Source organism: Artemia sp. Qi Xiang Cuo, chromosome 17 (genome assembly GCF_049724085.1).
Source record: "Artemia sp. Qi Xiang Cuo chromosome 17, ASM4972408v1, whole genome shotgun sequence".
NCBI classification, from domain to species: Eukaryota; Metazoa; Arthropoda; class Branchiopoda; order Anostraca; family Artemiidae; genus Artemia; species Artemia sp. Qi Xiang Cuo.
Genome location: NC_142810.1, coordinates 25881175 through 25899234, shown reverse-complemented (window position 1 = coordinate 25899234; position 18060 = coordinate 25881175). Strand labels below are relative to the sequence as shown.

At 37.1% G+C, this 18060-nt stretch overlaps 1 protein-coding gene across 1 annotated transcript in view; it reads left to right on the top strand.

Moving 5' to 3' along the window:
• Positions 1-18060, top strand: part of LOC148942049 (BAI1-associated protein 3-like) — a 62562-nt gene that overhangs the window by 33480 nt on the left and 11022 nt on the right. Inside the window, exons 3-5 of the mRNA XM_089103512.1 lie at positions 1691-1906; positions 8237-8395; positions 9996-10155. Of these exons, the coding sequence (XP_088959638.1) occupies positions 1691-1906; positions 8237-8395; positions 9996-10155 (535 nt within the window). The remainder of the gene's footprint in view (positions 1-1690; positions 1907-8236; positions 8396-9995; positions 10156-18060) is intronic.

Sequence of the window (18060 nt, the reverse complement as noted above, 5' to 3'; positions counted from 1 at the left end):
TATCACAGACGAAAAAATTGTGGCCAGTTCTCAGCCGTCACGGATTGATACAGCCAAAATTACTTTCACATTTTTTTTCTGTATAGGCTTCCACCAGGCAGAGAGGCTTATGAATTTAATGATCAAGCTGACTGGAGCGAGAAAAATCAAAGACACACTTTTATGCATCCCATACCTTTTAGTCTTTTGTTCCGGAACAGTACAAAACAATCAGCTAAATTGGTTGAACGAAAATTTTGTGAGTCCTAGATGATCAAATTTTTTTTTACCAATTCTCGGGAGGAGAAAGTCTTTTCAGGTTCCTTCTGTGCATTAGGGTTTCCTTACTCCAATATCTTATGGATAAAGTTTCAAGCTTTTAAGACAAAGCTCACGTCCCTATTTTGGGTAAACCAGCATATAGGCGACAAAATATTTTAGCACTCTTATCCCTTTCCCAGAATGTAAAATCTGAAGTTCTTTAGCTCTTCCCAAAAACTCCGTGGAAGTTTCCAGTCCATTGCTCCAGTCGTTTATAAGATGTTACAGACGCGTTATTTTGACTAAACTGTCTTTTATTTACCTCACTACTTAACTGTAAATGGATTCAAGGCTCCACTGGAGCTAATAGTACCAAAACATTCAGGTTGGTCTTCAGAGTTGAGGATGTATCAGAATCTAATTTCCATCACTTCAATCAACCTGTCGAAATTGTGCACTGATCTTTGATCGCATGAACATGAAACCCTTTCAAGATACGGAAGACCCCTTTGCAGAGCGGCCCAATTACGTCACAATGCAATCGATATCAAGAAAAGTTTATGTTCAGTTTATGGCAAGTTTATGGTCAATTCATCTAGTTCCTGTAAACACAGAGTAAGAAGCTTTCTCCCCAAGCCCCCAACAAAAAATAGTCCAAAATTTTCCAGCTAGATCCCCACCAATCGTTCCCAAAATGTAACAATGTGCCATTTTGATAACATAGAGGCACAGTTTATTTCAATTAAACTCCCCCCCCCTCCCAGCTCAAAACTCTAGGTCTACTTCACCCCAAACATCGTCCGAAAGTTTCAAATCGATTCCCCAAGCTGTTCTAGAAGTAACACACTTACGCTCTTTCGACAATATGCATAAACAGGGTCTTCCGGTCTAAATCGATATTTCACCTCTAATAAATTCTAGTCCCAGAGGGACTTATTGCGCCAATGATTCTAAATAGATTATAGACCAAACTATTTAGACCCCCAAATAAATATTCAAGGTCCCCTTGTCCTCCCCTACCCCTAAAAAAAAATCATGAAAGTTTAAACTCGATCTCTGATCCGTTCCTGTGATATTACAAATACCCTATTTTGTTAACTTGGGTATATATAATATCTTTTGATTTACATCACTACTTTATAGCTAATTAAGTCTAGTTTCAAAGGGTTTAAATTGCCCAAGCCTTTTTAGAGATTTGTACCAAAATGTGCTTAGCCCTTCTCTTGCCCCTCTGTAAGACAACGCTATAGTGCTGCTTCTAATTAGATGGCCTTGAAGAGAAATGTAACTGAAGTTTTGATTACAGATTTTAATGTCAATGAAGTAGTACAAACTTATTTAGCTTTTAATGAGACCTTAACTACTCGGTGGTGTACAGAACTAAATTGGCGTATGGTTAGTTTGAATGCATCGATGACCGTTATTTCACTCATTCCCAATCAAATTTCAGATGAGACCAGAAGTTCGTCGACATGTATTCCACTTGGCCTGGTCGCCAGATAGTCTTCCTGCTGAATCTGCACTAGCACCTCTTTTAGACAGTTTGGATGTTAAACTCACGGAATTCCGAGCTGGCTTACTGGATGCTGCATTCAAGAGAGCTTTAATTGGAATTTGGGACATCTTACTCGTAGAACTAGAATCTCAAGGTGATGCAAACACAGGGGTGAGTATTAAACAAACTTCTAGTATAACCACTAGATTAATAGTTTATAGATAGTTAGATAATATAATACTATATTGAGAGACAACTATCAAAAGCTAGCAAAGCCCAATTAGTAATCAAAGTAAAACAATATAAAAGTTAAGCTAGTTTAAGGGATTAACTTAGCAAACACTTTGGAAATTAGGTCAAGGAGGATCAACGTTGAAACACACAGGCTAAAAGCAAGTAATTAAAAACAAAATAATACAAACAAAAATAATACATTTATTAAGGCAAGCCAACAAAAAAAAAATAAAAAGAGATGAAAAACCCCTATTTTCATCTAAAAGACTATACTCTTCCTAGCTAATTTATCTATTATGGGTTGCCTCCCCGTAGTAGCATAATATTTGTAGGCATGAATATATAATGAGTCGGAGGTAATAGGCTTGAGAATGTCTGCGCAGGATTTCGACTCTTGTTGATAGAAGAGCATCGCCAAGTGCTGAAAACCATGTTGTGACTTAGATGGGCCCAGGATTGCACAAAGCCTCCATTCATGGAGGTTCCAGGGAATTCTTGCTGTCAGGTTCTAAGCCGGCTTAAGCACTTTGGTGTAGACTTGAGAAGATATGTGATCCCCGTCCTGCACTGGTATCCGGGATCATTGCTTTTCCTGAGGCGAAAATAATTTCAATGATTTAAAGAACATGAAAATTGGAACTTGGAATGTTACGACATTAAAAAATAACTATCGTATCGACATTTTGACTGACGAATTCAGACGATTTGAACTGGATTTATTAGGAGTTCCAAAAAACTCATATCCCAGAGGTAGGAAGCATGAAATTAGGTGATATATAATTTGTTTACTCAGGCAGGAAGGATGGGGTACATAGACAAGGAGTAGGGCTCATGATGAATAAGGAAGCTGCTAAGTCTTGTTTAGGCTGGGAAGGTATTAATAATAGAATACTAATTGCTCATTTTATGACTAGAAAGTTCAGGGTATCAGGTACAGTAGTATACGCCCCTGTAGAACCGACTGACGGAGATACTAGGGACTCAGATGAATTTTACATACAGTTACAGGGGCAAATAGACAAGGTCCCAGGTAGAAATATGATGTTATTGCTGGGAGATTTTAACGCCCAGGTTGGTAGAAATAGGAATAGATGGTATCCCAGCCTAGGTAAATTTGGCGTAGGAAAAGAAAACAGCAGTGGATACAGACTTTTGAAATTTTGTATGTAAAACAATTTAGTTATAACTAATACGATGTTTGGTCATAAAATTGTTTATCAGTTAACGTGGTATTCACGTGATGGTAACACAGCAAACCTTATTGATTATGTTATAATAAACCAAAGACTGGCAGGATCAATACAAGATACTAGGGTATATAGGAGTGCTGTTATTGATGTTACAAGTAAAGATCACCATCTAGTAGTGTCAAGGGTTAATTCATAGCTGAAATTTTGGAAGGGTAACTACCTCCTGGGAAGTTATGATGTTGTTAGACTCCAGGACGAGAATTTGAGAGAAACTTTCCAGGAACAGTTGAATACTAAACTTAAGAGTTTAAAATCTGACAATATGGAAGATGGATGGAATAATTTTAGGAAAACAATTTGTGAAGTTGCTGAAGGTGTATTAGGGAAGAAAGCCAGAACTGCAGCTAATAATATAAGTGAAAGAGCTTTATGCTTAGTAGAAAGTAGAAAGGACTTGTACAAGAATTATCCGAGTGATAGATCATATGAAAACAAAAGGAATGTACAGAAAGTGGAGAAAGTCTTAAAATATGAACTAAGGAGATGTGAAGTGGAGGCAATGGATATAATTGCCGAGGATCTGGAAGATGCAGCTAGACGGCATAATAGTAAAATATTGTACTGGCACGTTAACAAATTGAGAGGGAGTAGTCAATCCGGACTTGTCCCAGTTAAAAATAGGAATGAGGTCACAAGTAGCGATAAGGGAAAAACTAAAGAGAGATGGGCCGAACATTTTGAGAACTTGCTTAACCGAGATAGAATTGCAGGAAAAAATATAGAGGAAAATGAAAAAGTTTGTGATACTTTGGATGTGAAGGAAGATTTGTTTTGTGAGGAGGAAATAGCAACATTACTAAAAGGATTAAAAAATAATAAGGCTCCAGGTGCTGATATGGTGGTAAATGAGTTTCTTAAATATGGTGGCTCTAACGTCAGAAATAAGTTATTGAAGATTATGAATATGATTTTCGAAAAAGAGGAAGTACCTAACGATTTTTGGAAAACCTTAATCAAGCCTCTTTAAAATAAAGGTGATAAAAGTGAGTGTGGTAATTATCGAGGCATAAGTATGGCCTCTTTAGGTAGTAAATTACTTGGTAATATGATATGCTTTTTAGACTAAGAGATGCCGTAGACATAGTTTTAAGAGAAGAACAGTGCGGCTTTAGAAAAGATAGAGGATTGGTCGACCAAATTTTCACTCCTAAGTTAATAATTGAGAACTGCCTGAGTTTTCAAACACCTTTGGTCCTCAGTTTTATAGATTGCGAGCAAGCGTTCGATTCTGTTGATAGAAGAGCTTTAGTAAAGGTTTTATCCTTGTATGGTATACCAGACAAATACATTACAGTGATTAGTGCTATGTACGAGAATAACACTGCTGCGGTTAAGGTAGGAAATGAGATTAGCAGCTGGCTTTGTATTAATTCTGGAGTTAAGCAGGGTTGTGTTCTATCCCTCTTTAAATGGATCATTTTGATGGACTTTGTCTTATGGAGCACAGGAAAGGCAATGGGAGACCACGGAATCAAATGGGGAGGAAAAAGTCTCCTGGACTTGGATTATGCTGATGATTTAAGCATCCTAGATGAAAGTGTTAGCAAAATGAATGAAGTTTTGAGGTTTTGCGAGTTCAGGGTGCTAGAATTGGTTTGAAAATTAATGTTAGGAAGACTAAGTCACTAAGGCTAGGAATAAGTGAAGATGAAAAGGTGACGTTGGGTAATGAAAAGATTGATCGGGCAGCTTCACTTACCTTGGTAGTATTATTAGTAAAGATAGTGGGAGCAGTGAAGATGTAAAAAATAGAATAGCCAAGGCTCAGGATTTTCTTCACAGTTAAAAAAAGTCTGGAAGAATAGAAAGATAAGTCTGCAAACCAAGATTAGAATATTAGAAGCTACAGTGATGACAGTGGTCAAATATGGCTCTGAAGCATGGACGCTCCGAAAAGCGGATGAAGATTTGCTAGATGTTTTTCAGAGAAATTGCTTAAGGATTGTTCTGGGTACCCAACTGACTGACTGTATTTCAAACAATAGGCTATACGAAAAATGTGGTTCAATACCGATCTCTAGGGCTATAATGAAAGAAAAGGTTGAGGTGGTTAGGGCACGTTGTGCGGATGAAGGATGACAGATTGCCGAAGATTGTTCTTTTCGGCCAACCATCTAGGGCTAAACGGAAAGCAGGTCGTCCCCGTCTGGGGTGGGAGGACGTCATAAAGACAGATTTAAAGGACCTGGGAATTTCGCGGGTGGGTGTAAAAAGGGAGGCTTTGAATAGATTGGGGTGGAGGAGGATCGTGCGTAGCTGTGTTGGCCTCAGGCGGCTTGGTGCTGCGGTGAGTTGTTAGTAGTAGTAGTAGTAGTAATGTTCTATAATTAATTTTCGCTTGTCCATAAGGGATACTTAAAACATAGTAAATAGTTCAATCAGACTTACACTACCAATGGCGGCCACTCTGGCTATATTTTACTGCTTTTATTCATTGTTGATTTCTTCTGATAATGAACAAATTCTTAATTTTTTCTGAAATTTCCGTTTGTTGCATATAATCCCAATTTTTTAGGTTAAAAATTCAAAGAATCTACATTTTAAATCCCAAAAAAGCCAATTTAGAAGTTTCTGGGTTAAAATTTTTACGTATACTTTTAAAAATCACCTTTTTGTTACACCCATCTTTACGATACTAGATGCATTATAGCCTCGAATATGTCGCTAGTCCATTATTTCATTCCATTTCAAGACTGTAGGTGCTTGTTGTGTCTTTGTTTTAATGGAATCAATAGAGAGGTTCTGCAAGGAGAACGCATCCGCGAAGATCAGTCCAAGTAGAAGGGAAATGCTCATTGAACCTGTTATCTTAGATATAGGTTTGCGTGCTCCCTAAGGGTAAATCAAACGATCAGTGTGCCTTTGTATATGTTTTACTCGCTGGATGGGGTGGATTCGTTTATATGCTTGTCAAAAATAGCCCTAGATACAACATAGAACTTCTTACTAAGTAACTGTTAGAGAGTCACAAGTAACAGTATAGTCCTTCTTCCTATTGGTTATAATTTTGATTTTTGGAAAGGTGTCAACAGCTCTTTTGGAGGAACAGCATACAGCGTGTATATGTCATGAAAGCATACAAGGAAAACCGTACACTCATATATACTATTCTAGGGAGTGCTTGTCTTTGCTGGAGGATCTCGGGAAATCAGCCTCTTCAGAACGAAATCAGCCCCACAGTGAAGGAGCTCATGAGGCTATAAATTACTTCTAACAGGTCTCCAGGGCCTCTAAATCTATTAAGTATCTTCATCAAGAGACGATACCATCTGACAAAATTCTAGCAATGTCAAATGACAGTAGCTAGATGCCGTATCCTTGTAGCAACCGTTCAAGTTACTTATGATTCTGAGCCACTAGGAAGTCTATTTCGGATAATTTTTTTTTCTATTAAATCCAGATCCATGGATGTTCAAGATACAGCCTGAATTGAAGTACTGGTAAAGTGAAAAATTCAATATGGTTGTGCTTTTCTTTTGTTTAGTGATGTTTTATTTTCGTTTGGTGAGTATGATGCTCGGTCTTTCTTTTTTACAATATGCTTCTACCAAGTACCACTTCACTATTGCTGTATTCGCACAATCATTTAAGGCATTCTGAACCTAATAATTGCAGTGGATATATTAAACATTGGTTTGCTGGGTCAATGACTTTCATAAGGTGTGGTAAAATTTCCACAAGATCTATTACTGCCCATATTGTACGCTGTAGCCCAAGGAAACAAACCATGAATAAAGACAGAGACGCCACCATTTTTTTATCAAATTTCTGAGATTGTAGACACCATGGTGTTGGACAGCAAAATGTGCACTACTTTTCTTATGTCAGCTTTAAAATCTTGCAAAATTATGAGAGACAGGATGCTAGGAGAAATAACTTATAGATGTTCAAAGTCTTTAACCGTGAACTGTTTTTCGTTTAATTGGATTATAAAATAAGAACAAAAACTATTGCGATTAAACAAAGTGAATATGAAGTAACTGGCCCTTCCTTCTATTTTATTCGTTATCGAATATTTCTGTTAATAGGTCTAAACTTCCTGGAAAATCCATAGGCCTAATTCCTTTTTGAGAAAGAAATATATTAAGCTGCCTTAAAAAGAATCCATTAAAAGAGATAAAACCGAAAATGTAGATAGCTTCCACGTGGCCAACTTTTCCAACTTTGTTAGAATCTTAGCAATGCTATCGGAGCAAATAATGCATACTTGGATTAGGATATTTTTGTGTTCTGATTTTTTCAAAGTGAGTTTTCTTGGAAGCACCCAACCATTTTTTTCTCGTCTTGAGGTAGAACCTGTTAAATTTCCGATTAGGTTCTTAATGCTTTACTGCGAACCTACAGACTGAAACAACCTTTCCTGTTTTTCATGAGCACTTGAGGCAACTTTTTCTTCCTGGGCTGGATCTTCAATTTTGTATTTTCTAATTATATAGTACGTATCTTAAATAGAACGTCGCCTCAGTTTATTTATAAAATAGGAAGGTATCTAGAATTTTTGTTAAATAAAACGAGTAAAGCTTAACTTATTTTTCCATTTATATCAAGTTTAAGAAATTGCATTGCATTTCTCTTTTGCTACTAAAGTGTTGAGTTCAAATTAAATTAAAAAAAAAGCAAATTAAGTGTAGGTTTCTAAGTGTATGTTGTTAAAGCAACTTGTTTTTTAGCGTATTTTTCATTTAAGTGTTTGTTGATGTTGGCTGATACAAGCTCATTATATTTGTACTTTTGATGATGATCGCCGATGTAAGTTTAGTATATTTTTGCTCTTTTAGGGTTCATGGCCAGATTTTTTTGCTTTAATACACTTGTCTATCTATCTATCTATCTATAATAAATTTCCTTCTCTCTCTCAATAATTGTATTTTTACATCTTTTCGAGCTAATAAAGCTTTGAAGTTTCAATAATACTGCTTGTTTTTGGAGCGTCGGCCCCAAGATAAACCTTAAATCGGTTTTAAATAACACTATTTGCATATCATAAATTTTTCAGTCAATCAAAATTATTTTCCAGGAAAAACTAACCCCGTTTTATGAGCGACTGCATAAGGCTTTACAGCTTCTTGAAGATTTTTTTCACGCTGAAGGAGCAGGAGTTTCTATAGAAGGGCTGCACACCCCTACGTGGTATAGGCTGTCAAGCAGATTGGACTTAGATAGGACTCCAACGCAGGTAAGAAAAAAGACCTTCTTAAGCTAGCACTATTGATGTTAGATACAATTTTAATGTGATTATTCAACCGATACAGTTTGTTGAGTACAGTGCATTTTTCAAACTAATTCATATTTTAAGAACAGAAATGTACACTTACAGATGGTGTTTGGAGTTAAAGGCGGACTAATCATTTTATCCATTCTAGTAAAAATGCTAATTTAGAGGTTAGTCCAGCCTAGCAAGTTTGTTTATGCCAATATAGTCCTGTTTTGATGTTTACCCATCTAACCCATGGAACACAGCCTTGATTTTATTTTACAACAGAAGTGCAAATTACACCCTCTAAAGTTTTCCTATAAACCTTTACTATTAGACCATTTAATTTATTTTTCAAATTATGTATTACAAATAGCGTATATATACAGACTCCTTACATATCATGCCATATGAAGCTCATAAATATTTTCTTACAGTTTTTTCTTGATTTTGTTTCTACAGTTTATCTTAAAATTTAGGGAGTTAGTCTCTGCCTCGAATATTTTCAAAGGATATTCAAGAGGATCGAGGGGTAATATTGATGTTATTCACCCCATACAGTCAGGCATAAAAACATCTTGCTGTCAGTCATTTAATTTATGAAATACTGAATTTATTAAAATTTGGGATATCGTAGTTGTTTTTTCACCCAAAACTTCCTTGCTCAAGGTACAGAACCCGAAAATTAGTTCCTTGAGTCCCATTTCTGAGGAGCAACTTTGGTTAAAATTCCCTTATTGTTCGAACGCTACCAGTTTATTTTTTTATTAGGTTTTTGATATGTAATATTTTCCTGAATGAAATTATTTTCTCTGTTTGTAAGAAATGGATTTGAATTTACAATAAAATTTGAATTTACGGATTTTAAAAAAAAGAAAAATTGAAAGACTTTAGCAAAAAAAAAAAAAAAAAATTGGGCAAGCATTTTTCGATGGAAAATATATAATTTTGCTCATGAGACGACTCAAAAAAATCCGAATAATTAAAATTAAATTTTGTGAGAAAACTGTATTTTTTATATCTAACAAAATTATTAGGAGACTAAAGCCAAAGAACTTGAGCACATAGTTCGCAACGGAGGGTATCATTTTATTTAGAAAGATTTTACCATTCAAATAAAAAAAAAATACCAGAATATTTTAGACTATTCCAGAGTTACAGCCATTTCTATTTTTCAAAAGAAATTGCACTTGTAAAAAAATGCTTAAACTTCTTTGTAGCCTGTGTGGCTTGCCAGAAATTCTGCTTGACAAAACAATAAAAAAAAGTGAAAGTATTTAATTAATTTGCTGAAACTCAATATAAATTGCTTTCAATGGCATCAGAGAGCATAAAGGTTCGCCCCACTTCAATTTGTATTGGAATGATCCAATACCAAAATACAATATTTATTTTTAGCATTTTATTTGAAATTTAAAGGAGTTGAACCAAAAACTTATAAAAATATTTCTTATTCGATAAATCCATGCATGAGGATGCGTTTTAGTAAATTCTTCCCTTGATAAATATATAACAGAAACAACTTTATCATATTTGTAACCATTTTAAAGTCTTATTAAAACAATTTAATGTTCTCTTTTAGGCTCTTATTAATTTATACTACAAAGAGCGTATGGATGAGCAACAGAATGCCACTGAAGCAGCAGGCTATGGTGTGCTAACTGTCAGAGCTTACTTCCATCATGATAGCCTCTGTGTTGAGGTCCTTGGAGCTAGAGACGTTATCCCTCTCGATCCAAACGGTTAGTAGAAATTCTTACCTTCATGTTTCAGCGGAAACATATAAAATACAAGTACAAGCATATATCGTCGCTACTAAAACTAAATATTGCGTCAAAAATATTAAACTTCTGATAGAATTGCCCAAAAGCGTTTGGGTTTGCTAAACTGCTCTCAAAACGCAGATCAACGAGGCAAAGACAATGTTTTCCCAATGACACTTTGACCCTCCTGATCTGAATTCCATTCTTAGTGACTTAGTAAACTAATTTTTGGCAATTATCACACGAGTAAGAAAGTTTCAGATACGATCTTAAGTCATGATAGTGAAAATATAGATACCTCAGTATTACCAAGAATCTATGCAGTATGTTATTATTTAGCTCTCAAAGCACATAACATACCACTAAGTAATGTAAGGGGCATAGACTTTACTGCACCTAAATACAGAAAAGTACCTCTCAATACATGTTGGTTGATGCATATCTAAAATTATCAGAACAAAACAATAAAACAATTCTGTTTTCAAATCTTGATGATTTCAAACTGTTGAGCAGACTATAGCAGTCAAGTCTGGGCAAAATTAAGATGGTTTATACGTATAGAGATCTAATTCTAACTTATTTTCTAATTAGTAGCCTTCTGAACTAAATTCTGTCTTTTCTAACACCCAGACCTTGGCGATTGGAAGCACTCGTATTCCTCCAACTATATTTGCAAAATCGCACAAATGTTTTAGTGAATGAAGAGATCGAGACAAATAAACTACAACTACAACTTTACAGACTACAAACTACAACTTTTAAAATATTTATGTGTCTCAGTGCTTTATATATCAGGTATATAATCAGGACGATTTTCCTATGGAAAAGAATTACCTTAGACCTTAGATCCACCTGTGCCTCCAGAGGTGCCCAGGGTATCAAGAAGGAGCCGCCAATCCTCTCGCAGGTTTGCCGCTGCAAGTATATCCTCCCGCTGAGGTTGGATTGATGTGTGCAGGTTACGGAGATCTGTCTGTTACGTTCGACGCAGGGTGTTTCTGGGTCTGCCCCTGTGGCGTGGACCAGATGGCTGCCAATGGAGCGCTGCATTTGGTAGTCGGAGATTGTCTATTCGTAGTACGTGGCCAAGGTATCTCCATCGGCGGACTCTTATGATATATGTCACAAGAGGCTGGCCAGTCTTGTCACAGATGGATTGGTTTGTTATTCTCTGCTGCCAATGGATGTTGAGAATTCTTCTGAGACATGTGTTTTCTAAAGCAAGTATTCTTCTCTCTTGTTCCTGGTTCAGGTGCCAGGTTTCGGCTGCGTAAAGCAGCAGTATCATAACATTGCTATTGAAGAGTCGTAGCTCTAGCCGTATAGAGAAGCTTTGGGACCGCCGTACTTTCCGTAATCTATTGAAGGCCCCATTGGCTTGACCGATTTTTGTGAGCGCTTCTTTTGCGGTCAATCCAGTACTTTCTATTATGCTTCCCAAGTATTGAAATGGACGACTTGCTCTATGTGTTGGTCTCCGCAAGTGATGTTCAGGGGTGAATCTGGGGTACCCATGCATTTTGTTTTCTCATTATTTATTTTCAGGCCGACATGGCCACCTCTCTCCCTCACTTTGTCAAGGAGTTCTTGGAGTCTTTGCTTGCATGATTCTAGGACGGCGATGTCGTCAGCAAAGTCTACATCACTGAGGAGTGTATGTGGATTCAGCTGAATTCTGTCTGTGCTTGTACTTCGCAGTATGTAATCAGTAACGATTACGAAAAGTAGCGGTGACAAGACGCGACCTTGCTTAACTCCTGACAGAATGTGGAAGAAACAAGTTTGGCCATCTGGTGTCTTCACACAGCACTCGCTATCTTCATAAAACGCAACAATCAATGAAACTATCTTTTCAGGGATTCCGGAATGCAGTAGGATCATCCACAGACTTTGGCGGTCTACTGAGTCAAATGTCTTCTCAAAATTAATGAATATCATATACTTTTTGGAGCGCCATTCTCTGCTTTCTTCCGTCAGTAGCCGTACGGTAAATATCAAGTCTGCACATGAACGGTTTGGTCTGAATCCATGTTGCTCGTCGCGAAGATGTCTGTCGAGCTGTGAGCTGATTCTCTGCAGTAAAATGTGCTTCAGCAATTTGCTAGGTATGGAAAGCATGCAGATTCCTTGCCAGTTACCTGGGAAGGACGCATCACCTTTCTTAAAGATCCTCACAAGAATGCTGCGTTTCCAATCCGAAGGTATTTTGGCGGTCGTCCAGATTACTGCGAACAACGCTGTCCAGAACTTGAGGCAGGTCATAACTGTTACTTTGATAATTTCCGTGGATATCCTGTCTTCGCCCGGCAACTTCCCATTTTTCAGCTTCTTTGCTGCTGCTATAATTTCAGTGGATGACGGCGGATCCGTTCTGATATCTAAGGAAATCAGTGTTGTTGCTGGGATCTCTGGGGGATCGTCTGGTGAAGGTCTATTCAACAGCTTCTCGAAGTGACTGGCCCAAACTTTGTTTATGTCATACTGCTGTGTTATCAGGATGCCCGAGGGGTCTGTTACTGGTCCATGTTCAATAGAGGATTTCCTTCCAATTTTCTCATTAGTGATTTTATAGACGGCTCTTGAATCACCTCTCTCCGCCGCCTCTTCTGCCTGCGCTGCTTTTCGCTCCAGCAGGTTTCTCTGGTCTTTTCTGGCACTCTTCTTTACCTCTTTATCCGCGGCTCTGTATTCATCGGATCTGAGGATCTGTTGGTTGGGGGTTTGTCTTTGAAAAAGTGATGCTTTTACTTTTTTCCTTGTCTCTATGGGTTCCCATGTTTGGTCAGATAGCCACTGGTCTTTTGGGCTCTTGCGGTACCCAATAGTGGCTTTCGCAGCATCGTGGTAGCACAACTTTATGCTTTCCCAGCATTGATTTCTATCAGCATCATCTAGTAAAGACAAGGCTTCAAATCTATTCTACATCTCTAGTTTAAAGGCTTAGTTGAATTCTCTCAGCCTCAGTTTCTCCGAGTCAAAGACTGGGTTTAAGGGATCCTTATTTGCGTTTTTATTTCTTTTCAATTTGAGGCGGATTTTTTGCTGCCATCAGATTATGATATGAGCCAACGTCAGCTCCTCTATATCCCCTTATATCAAGTGGGCTTGATCTCCACTTCCTGCTTCAAAGACAATGGTCAATCTGATTTCGGGTGTGGCCATCGGTAGATATCCAAGAATATTTGTTAACATCCCGATGAGAAAATAGGGTATCTCCGACTATTAGGTCGTTAAGGAGCGCGAAGTCGATAAGTAGTTCTCCGTTTTCGTTTCGCTGGCCCGGACCATGCTCGCCGAGAACCTCTGGGGAAAAGGATCGGTCGTTCCCTACTTTCACGTTAAAGTTTCCTAGAAAACATGTTATGTCATGCCGTGGTATGTCGTTTGCTACGGAGTTGAGAGCTCTGTAAAATTCGTCTTTTGATTCGTCGGTGGCGTCATTGGTGGGTGCGTAGCATACTATTACTGACAGTTTCGCATGCGCGCCGATGAAGCGGGCTTTCAGGATTCTAGGTGACACCGTAGTAGTCCACTGTAGTAGAGTTTGGGAAGTCTTTTTTGTCATCATTAGGGCTACTCCGTATTCACACTTTTGCTGCGATCCACTGCATATAATGGTCACATCTCTATCCATTTTATTTGATCCAAATCCTAGCCATCGAACTTCTGACAGAGCCAGAGGGTTGAGGTGGTAATCTTTCAGTGCTCTTAGCACTTGTTCAGCCTTGGAGTTTTGAGACATTGTGCGGACGTTCCAGAAACCAAATTTGAGGTGTTGTTTCGCATTCATAACTCTTGTCCGTGGGCATGCAGAGGTAGCCATCAAAAAGGGGGTTTGAAAATCCGAGGCTCAGACTTGATGTTATGGTTGCAGTTAGGATTTCCCCCGAGGCCAGGCCCTTGAGATCCCGGGTGTGGGTCGCAAGCCCACAGCCCAACCCTCCCTCTTTATCTTGGCTTGGGACAGGCTGCATACGCAGGCGAGGTTTAAAAACTACTACAACTTTTAAAATATTTATGTGTTTCAGTGGTTTATATATCAGGTATATAATCAGGAATATAATCAGGACGATTTTCCAATGGAAAAGACTACAACTTTTAAAATATTTATGTGTCTCAGAGGTTTTTTTCCTGAAATCTATGGTATTTCTTAATTTTAACAAGAATACTCGTATACTGCATATTTCGAGTATCCAAGTCCGTCTGATCTTTAACAGGTCCTCTGGCAAAGGGAATTTTCTAAAATTCTCAAGTGTTTCTAAATGTCTGTAACCCTTGTTCACTCTTATTAGAAAAACTGTTTTTCACAGCAATATAATATGACAAATATTTATTTATAAATCTTCTACTTTTCAAATTTCACCACTTTAATCTTCTTAGGAAGAACCTAAATAGTAGAAAAGATCTACAAAATCCTATTTGGAGAGAAAATCTTCTTAATACTTTGGAGCGACTGACAAGCCCGTCTTTCGATTTTCCACGCATATAGATGTTCAGATATAGAAAAAAAATCCAACTTTCTAGGGATCCATTTTATTTTATATTGGGCGAATGTTAAGTTTTTGCAATAGTATTTTTTTAAAGAAAATAAAACCGATCCGGTCAGGTCCTCTGGCAAAGGGAATTTTCTAAAATTCTCAAGTGTTTCTAAATGTCTGTAACCCTTGTTCACTCTTATTAGAAAAACTGTTTTTCACAGCAATATCTATGCCAAATATTTATTTATAAATCTTCTACATTTCAAATTTCACCACTTTAATCTTCTTAGGAAGAACCTAAATAGTAGAAACGATCTACAAAATTCTATTTGGAGAGAAAATCTTCTTAATACTTTGGAGCGACTGACAAGCCCGTCTTTCGATTTTCCACGCATATAAATGTTCATATATAGGAAAAAATCCAACTTTCTAGGGATCCATTTTATTTTAAATCGGGCGAATGTTAAGTTTTTGCAATAGTATTTTTTTTTAAAGAAAAAAAAAACCGATCCGATCAGGTCCTCTGGCAAAGGGAATTTTCTAAAATTCTCAAGTCTTTCTAAATGTCTGTAACCCTTGTTCACTCTTATTAGAAAAACTGTTTTTCACAGCAATAACTATGCCATATATTTATTTATAAATCGTCTACTTTGAAATTTCACCACTTTAATCTTCTTAGAAGAACCTAAATAGTAGAAACGATATGCAAAATCCTATTTAGAGAGGAAATCTTCTTAATACTTTGGAGCGACTGAAAGGCCGCCTTTAGATTTTCCACGGATATAAATGTTCAGATATAGGAAAAAATCCAACTTTCTAGGGATCCATTTTATTTTAAATTCTGGCGAATGTTAAGTTTTTTCAATAGTATTTTTTTTTTTTTTTAAAGAAAATAAAACCGATCTGGTCTTTCAGTGATATTTTTCAAAATAACTAAATAGTGCCGTGTGGCTTATGTTATGCATAAATTGTGTTGAGGTTTTAACACTTTTGTTTTGTTCTTTGCTTCCTTTTTTTGCCGTAGTCTGCCAATTTCAGCTTAAAACGCAGAAAGATATGGACAACATGCCTGGTTGGCAAATGTATGATAAGTAGTGCTTGACAATATTTTAATTGAACGATATATTGATATATCAATATTTTTACTTTCGATAATCGATATATCGATTTCGATATTTCTAATCAGTTTTTGCTCAGATTAACTTTAGGGTTTGGCAAAATTCAATAACAAAATTTGCAAATAAAGAGTATTTTGAACATTTTAATTTAAATTTTGATTGCTAATTATTTAAATTTTTATTAAAATAAATAAACTTCCATTACATGAATGAACATTACAAAAACCCTGATTTGGAATTATTCGCGCTCAGGATAAATTAAAATAAACCACTGGCTATTTTTGGCTATTCAAATCAGCAACATGTCAATACTGCAAACAATCTTGACAGCTACGAAGAAATTTCAGTCTATAACATAAACTTCATTATCTAGACCTAATTGTAATTGCTAACTTTTAGCTTCAGCCTAATCTTGGACAATAGGCCTCTGCCCAATTTTGAACAAAGGATCTTAAAATTGATGTATCTCAATCATGGACAGATTCAATCACTGACATGTGTTGTGAAAAAGAGTAACCATATTTAAATAGGTTTGGCTATAAGATAGTAGGAAGCCAATCCCAACTATATGTATCAGGTCCAAGATTAAGCACCTGCTGTCCTTGTTTAGGGAAGATACATTTTAGTCAAAACATTTGTCAAAGATCACACTGTACAAGTATTGGGGGTTTTTACCCTAAATCCTCTTTCATGTAGTTGATATGATCTGGCTGTTCCAGCCACTTTCACGCATTACCTTTCCCACCACTCATAGTCGTCACAATGACCTCTGTAGTAGGTTCTACCTTCTCTCTAATGGTCCTCATAGATGACTTTTGCAAAGTTGCCAACTGCAACCCAACTCAAAACTAAGTTCACATTCCTTTCCACTATCTTGTCCAAGAGAACTGTCTGAGCTGTCATCAACAGTAACTTTCTGAACCTTTTCAGTTTCATTTTCACCTCATTGCTGTCTTCTAACCAAATCTCTTCACAGCCTGCTTCTTTATTTTTCTTGCTATTGTTGCTTCAATTATTTCTAACACGCCTCTTCTTTGCCTTCCTCTTAGCAAAGGCAGCTTCAATCTTTGCTTTCACTGATATATCAGTGAGCACTTTTGTTCTGCCCTTCTTTCTTCCTTGAAGTATTTTGTTTTCTTGGTGGTGCTGGGATATGGTTGTACTTGTTCAGGTGTGACTATCCTATTTCACAGTGGCTGCAAAATCACAGGGCTTACTGAGAACATTAGGTGAGAGGGTAGCAGTGATTTGTATGGGGGAGGATGGATTAGGTTGGAGTTAGGACCTCTGATGAGCTTGGCAATTTGCCACCCACTTCATGGGCCGAAAAACGTTTGATTTGTCTGTATTTAAGAGCACATATGTTCATTATCAAAACAATCTGGATTGAAAAGGGATATACCTTCCAAATCCCTTCAGGATGTTTGATGGTATGAAAGCTAAGGGGAAAGATTTTCCTACCAACCCAGCTGTGATGTAAATGATTACAGTCCTTCTCGATGGTGACGGTCGCTCGATTAAAAAAAAAACTGCTAATTTTTATAATTTATTGTGTTAGGAATACATAGCTGTTGGATATTTCAACTATTATGCAAGGGTTCTGAAATGCCACTGACATTTTGTTTCTACTAGGTTTCTATTTCTCTTAATGAATAACGAAGAACACCAGTGTTCAGCAACCCACTCGCGATGTTTCTAGCTTGTGAATAGGTCCAAATCTGATTTAAATTAAAGCTGGTATTTGAGAAAAACTGATCAAAACAAAACCTTTGCAGTCAACAATGAACGCACCAGTGGCCGCTGCTGCTATTTTTGCCCCTGCCACCACCAACCTTCCCTTATTGGCATGTCACCGGGGTCTAGTCGTATAATAGAAATCTCAAAACAAAAATATAAAAATACAAGGCAGCATCATTCAGCCAGGGGGGGGGCTGGAGCCCCCTTGCCCCTATTATCAGCACCCATGGTAAAGAGCGATGTATTGACTAGTTGGAAAACCCATTAATTTAAGTAGTAATTTGTGTTCGTTTTAAGTTTGAATGTTGCTCCTTACTTTCAGTTAAAAAACCTATGTTTTTTTTAATCTAATTTGATTAAGGGGCAGCCTCTCTTTTTTACGGAATTATTTCTGTTAGTTTTGAGTTTTACTGTTGCTCATTACTTTCAGATAAAAAAAACTTGCTTTAATATTTAATTTCTGGCTGTTTATCAAATCGTAGAATAAAACTCCCTTCCTCATTATAAGAAATTTTTAGAGTGGATGAGGGGGAAGAGTTGTGGGTAGTTAA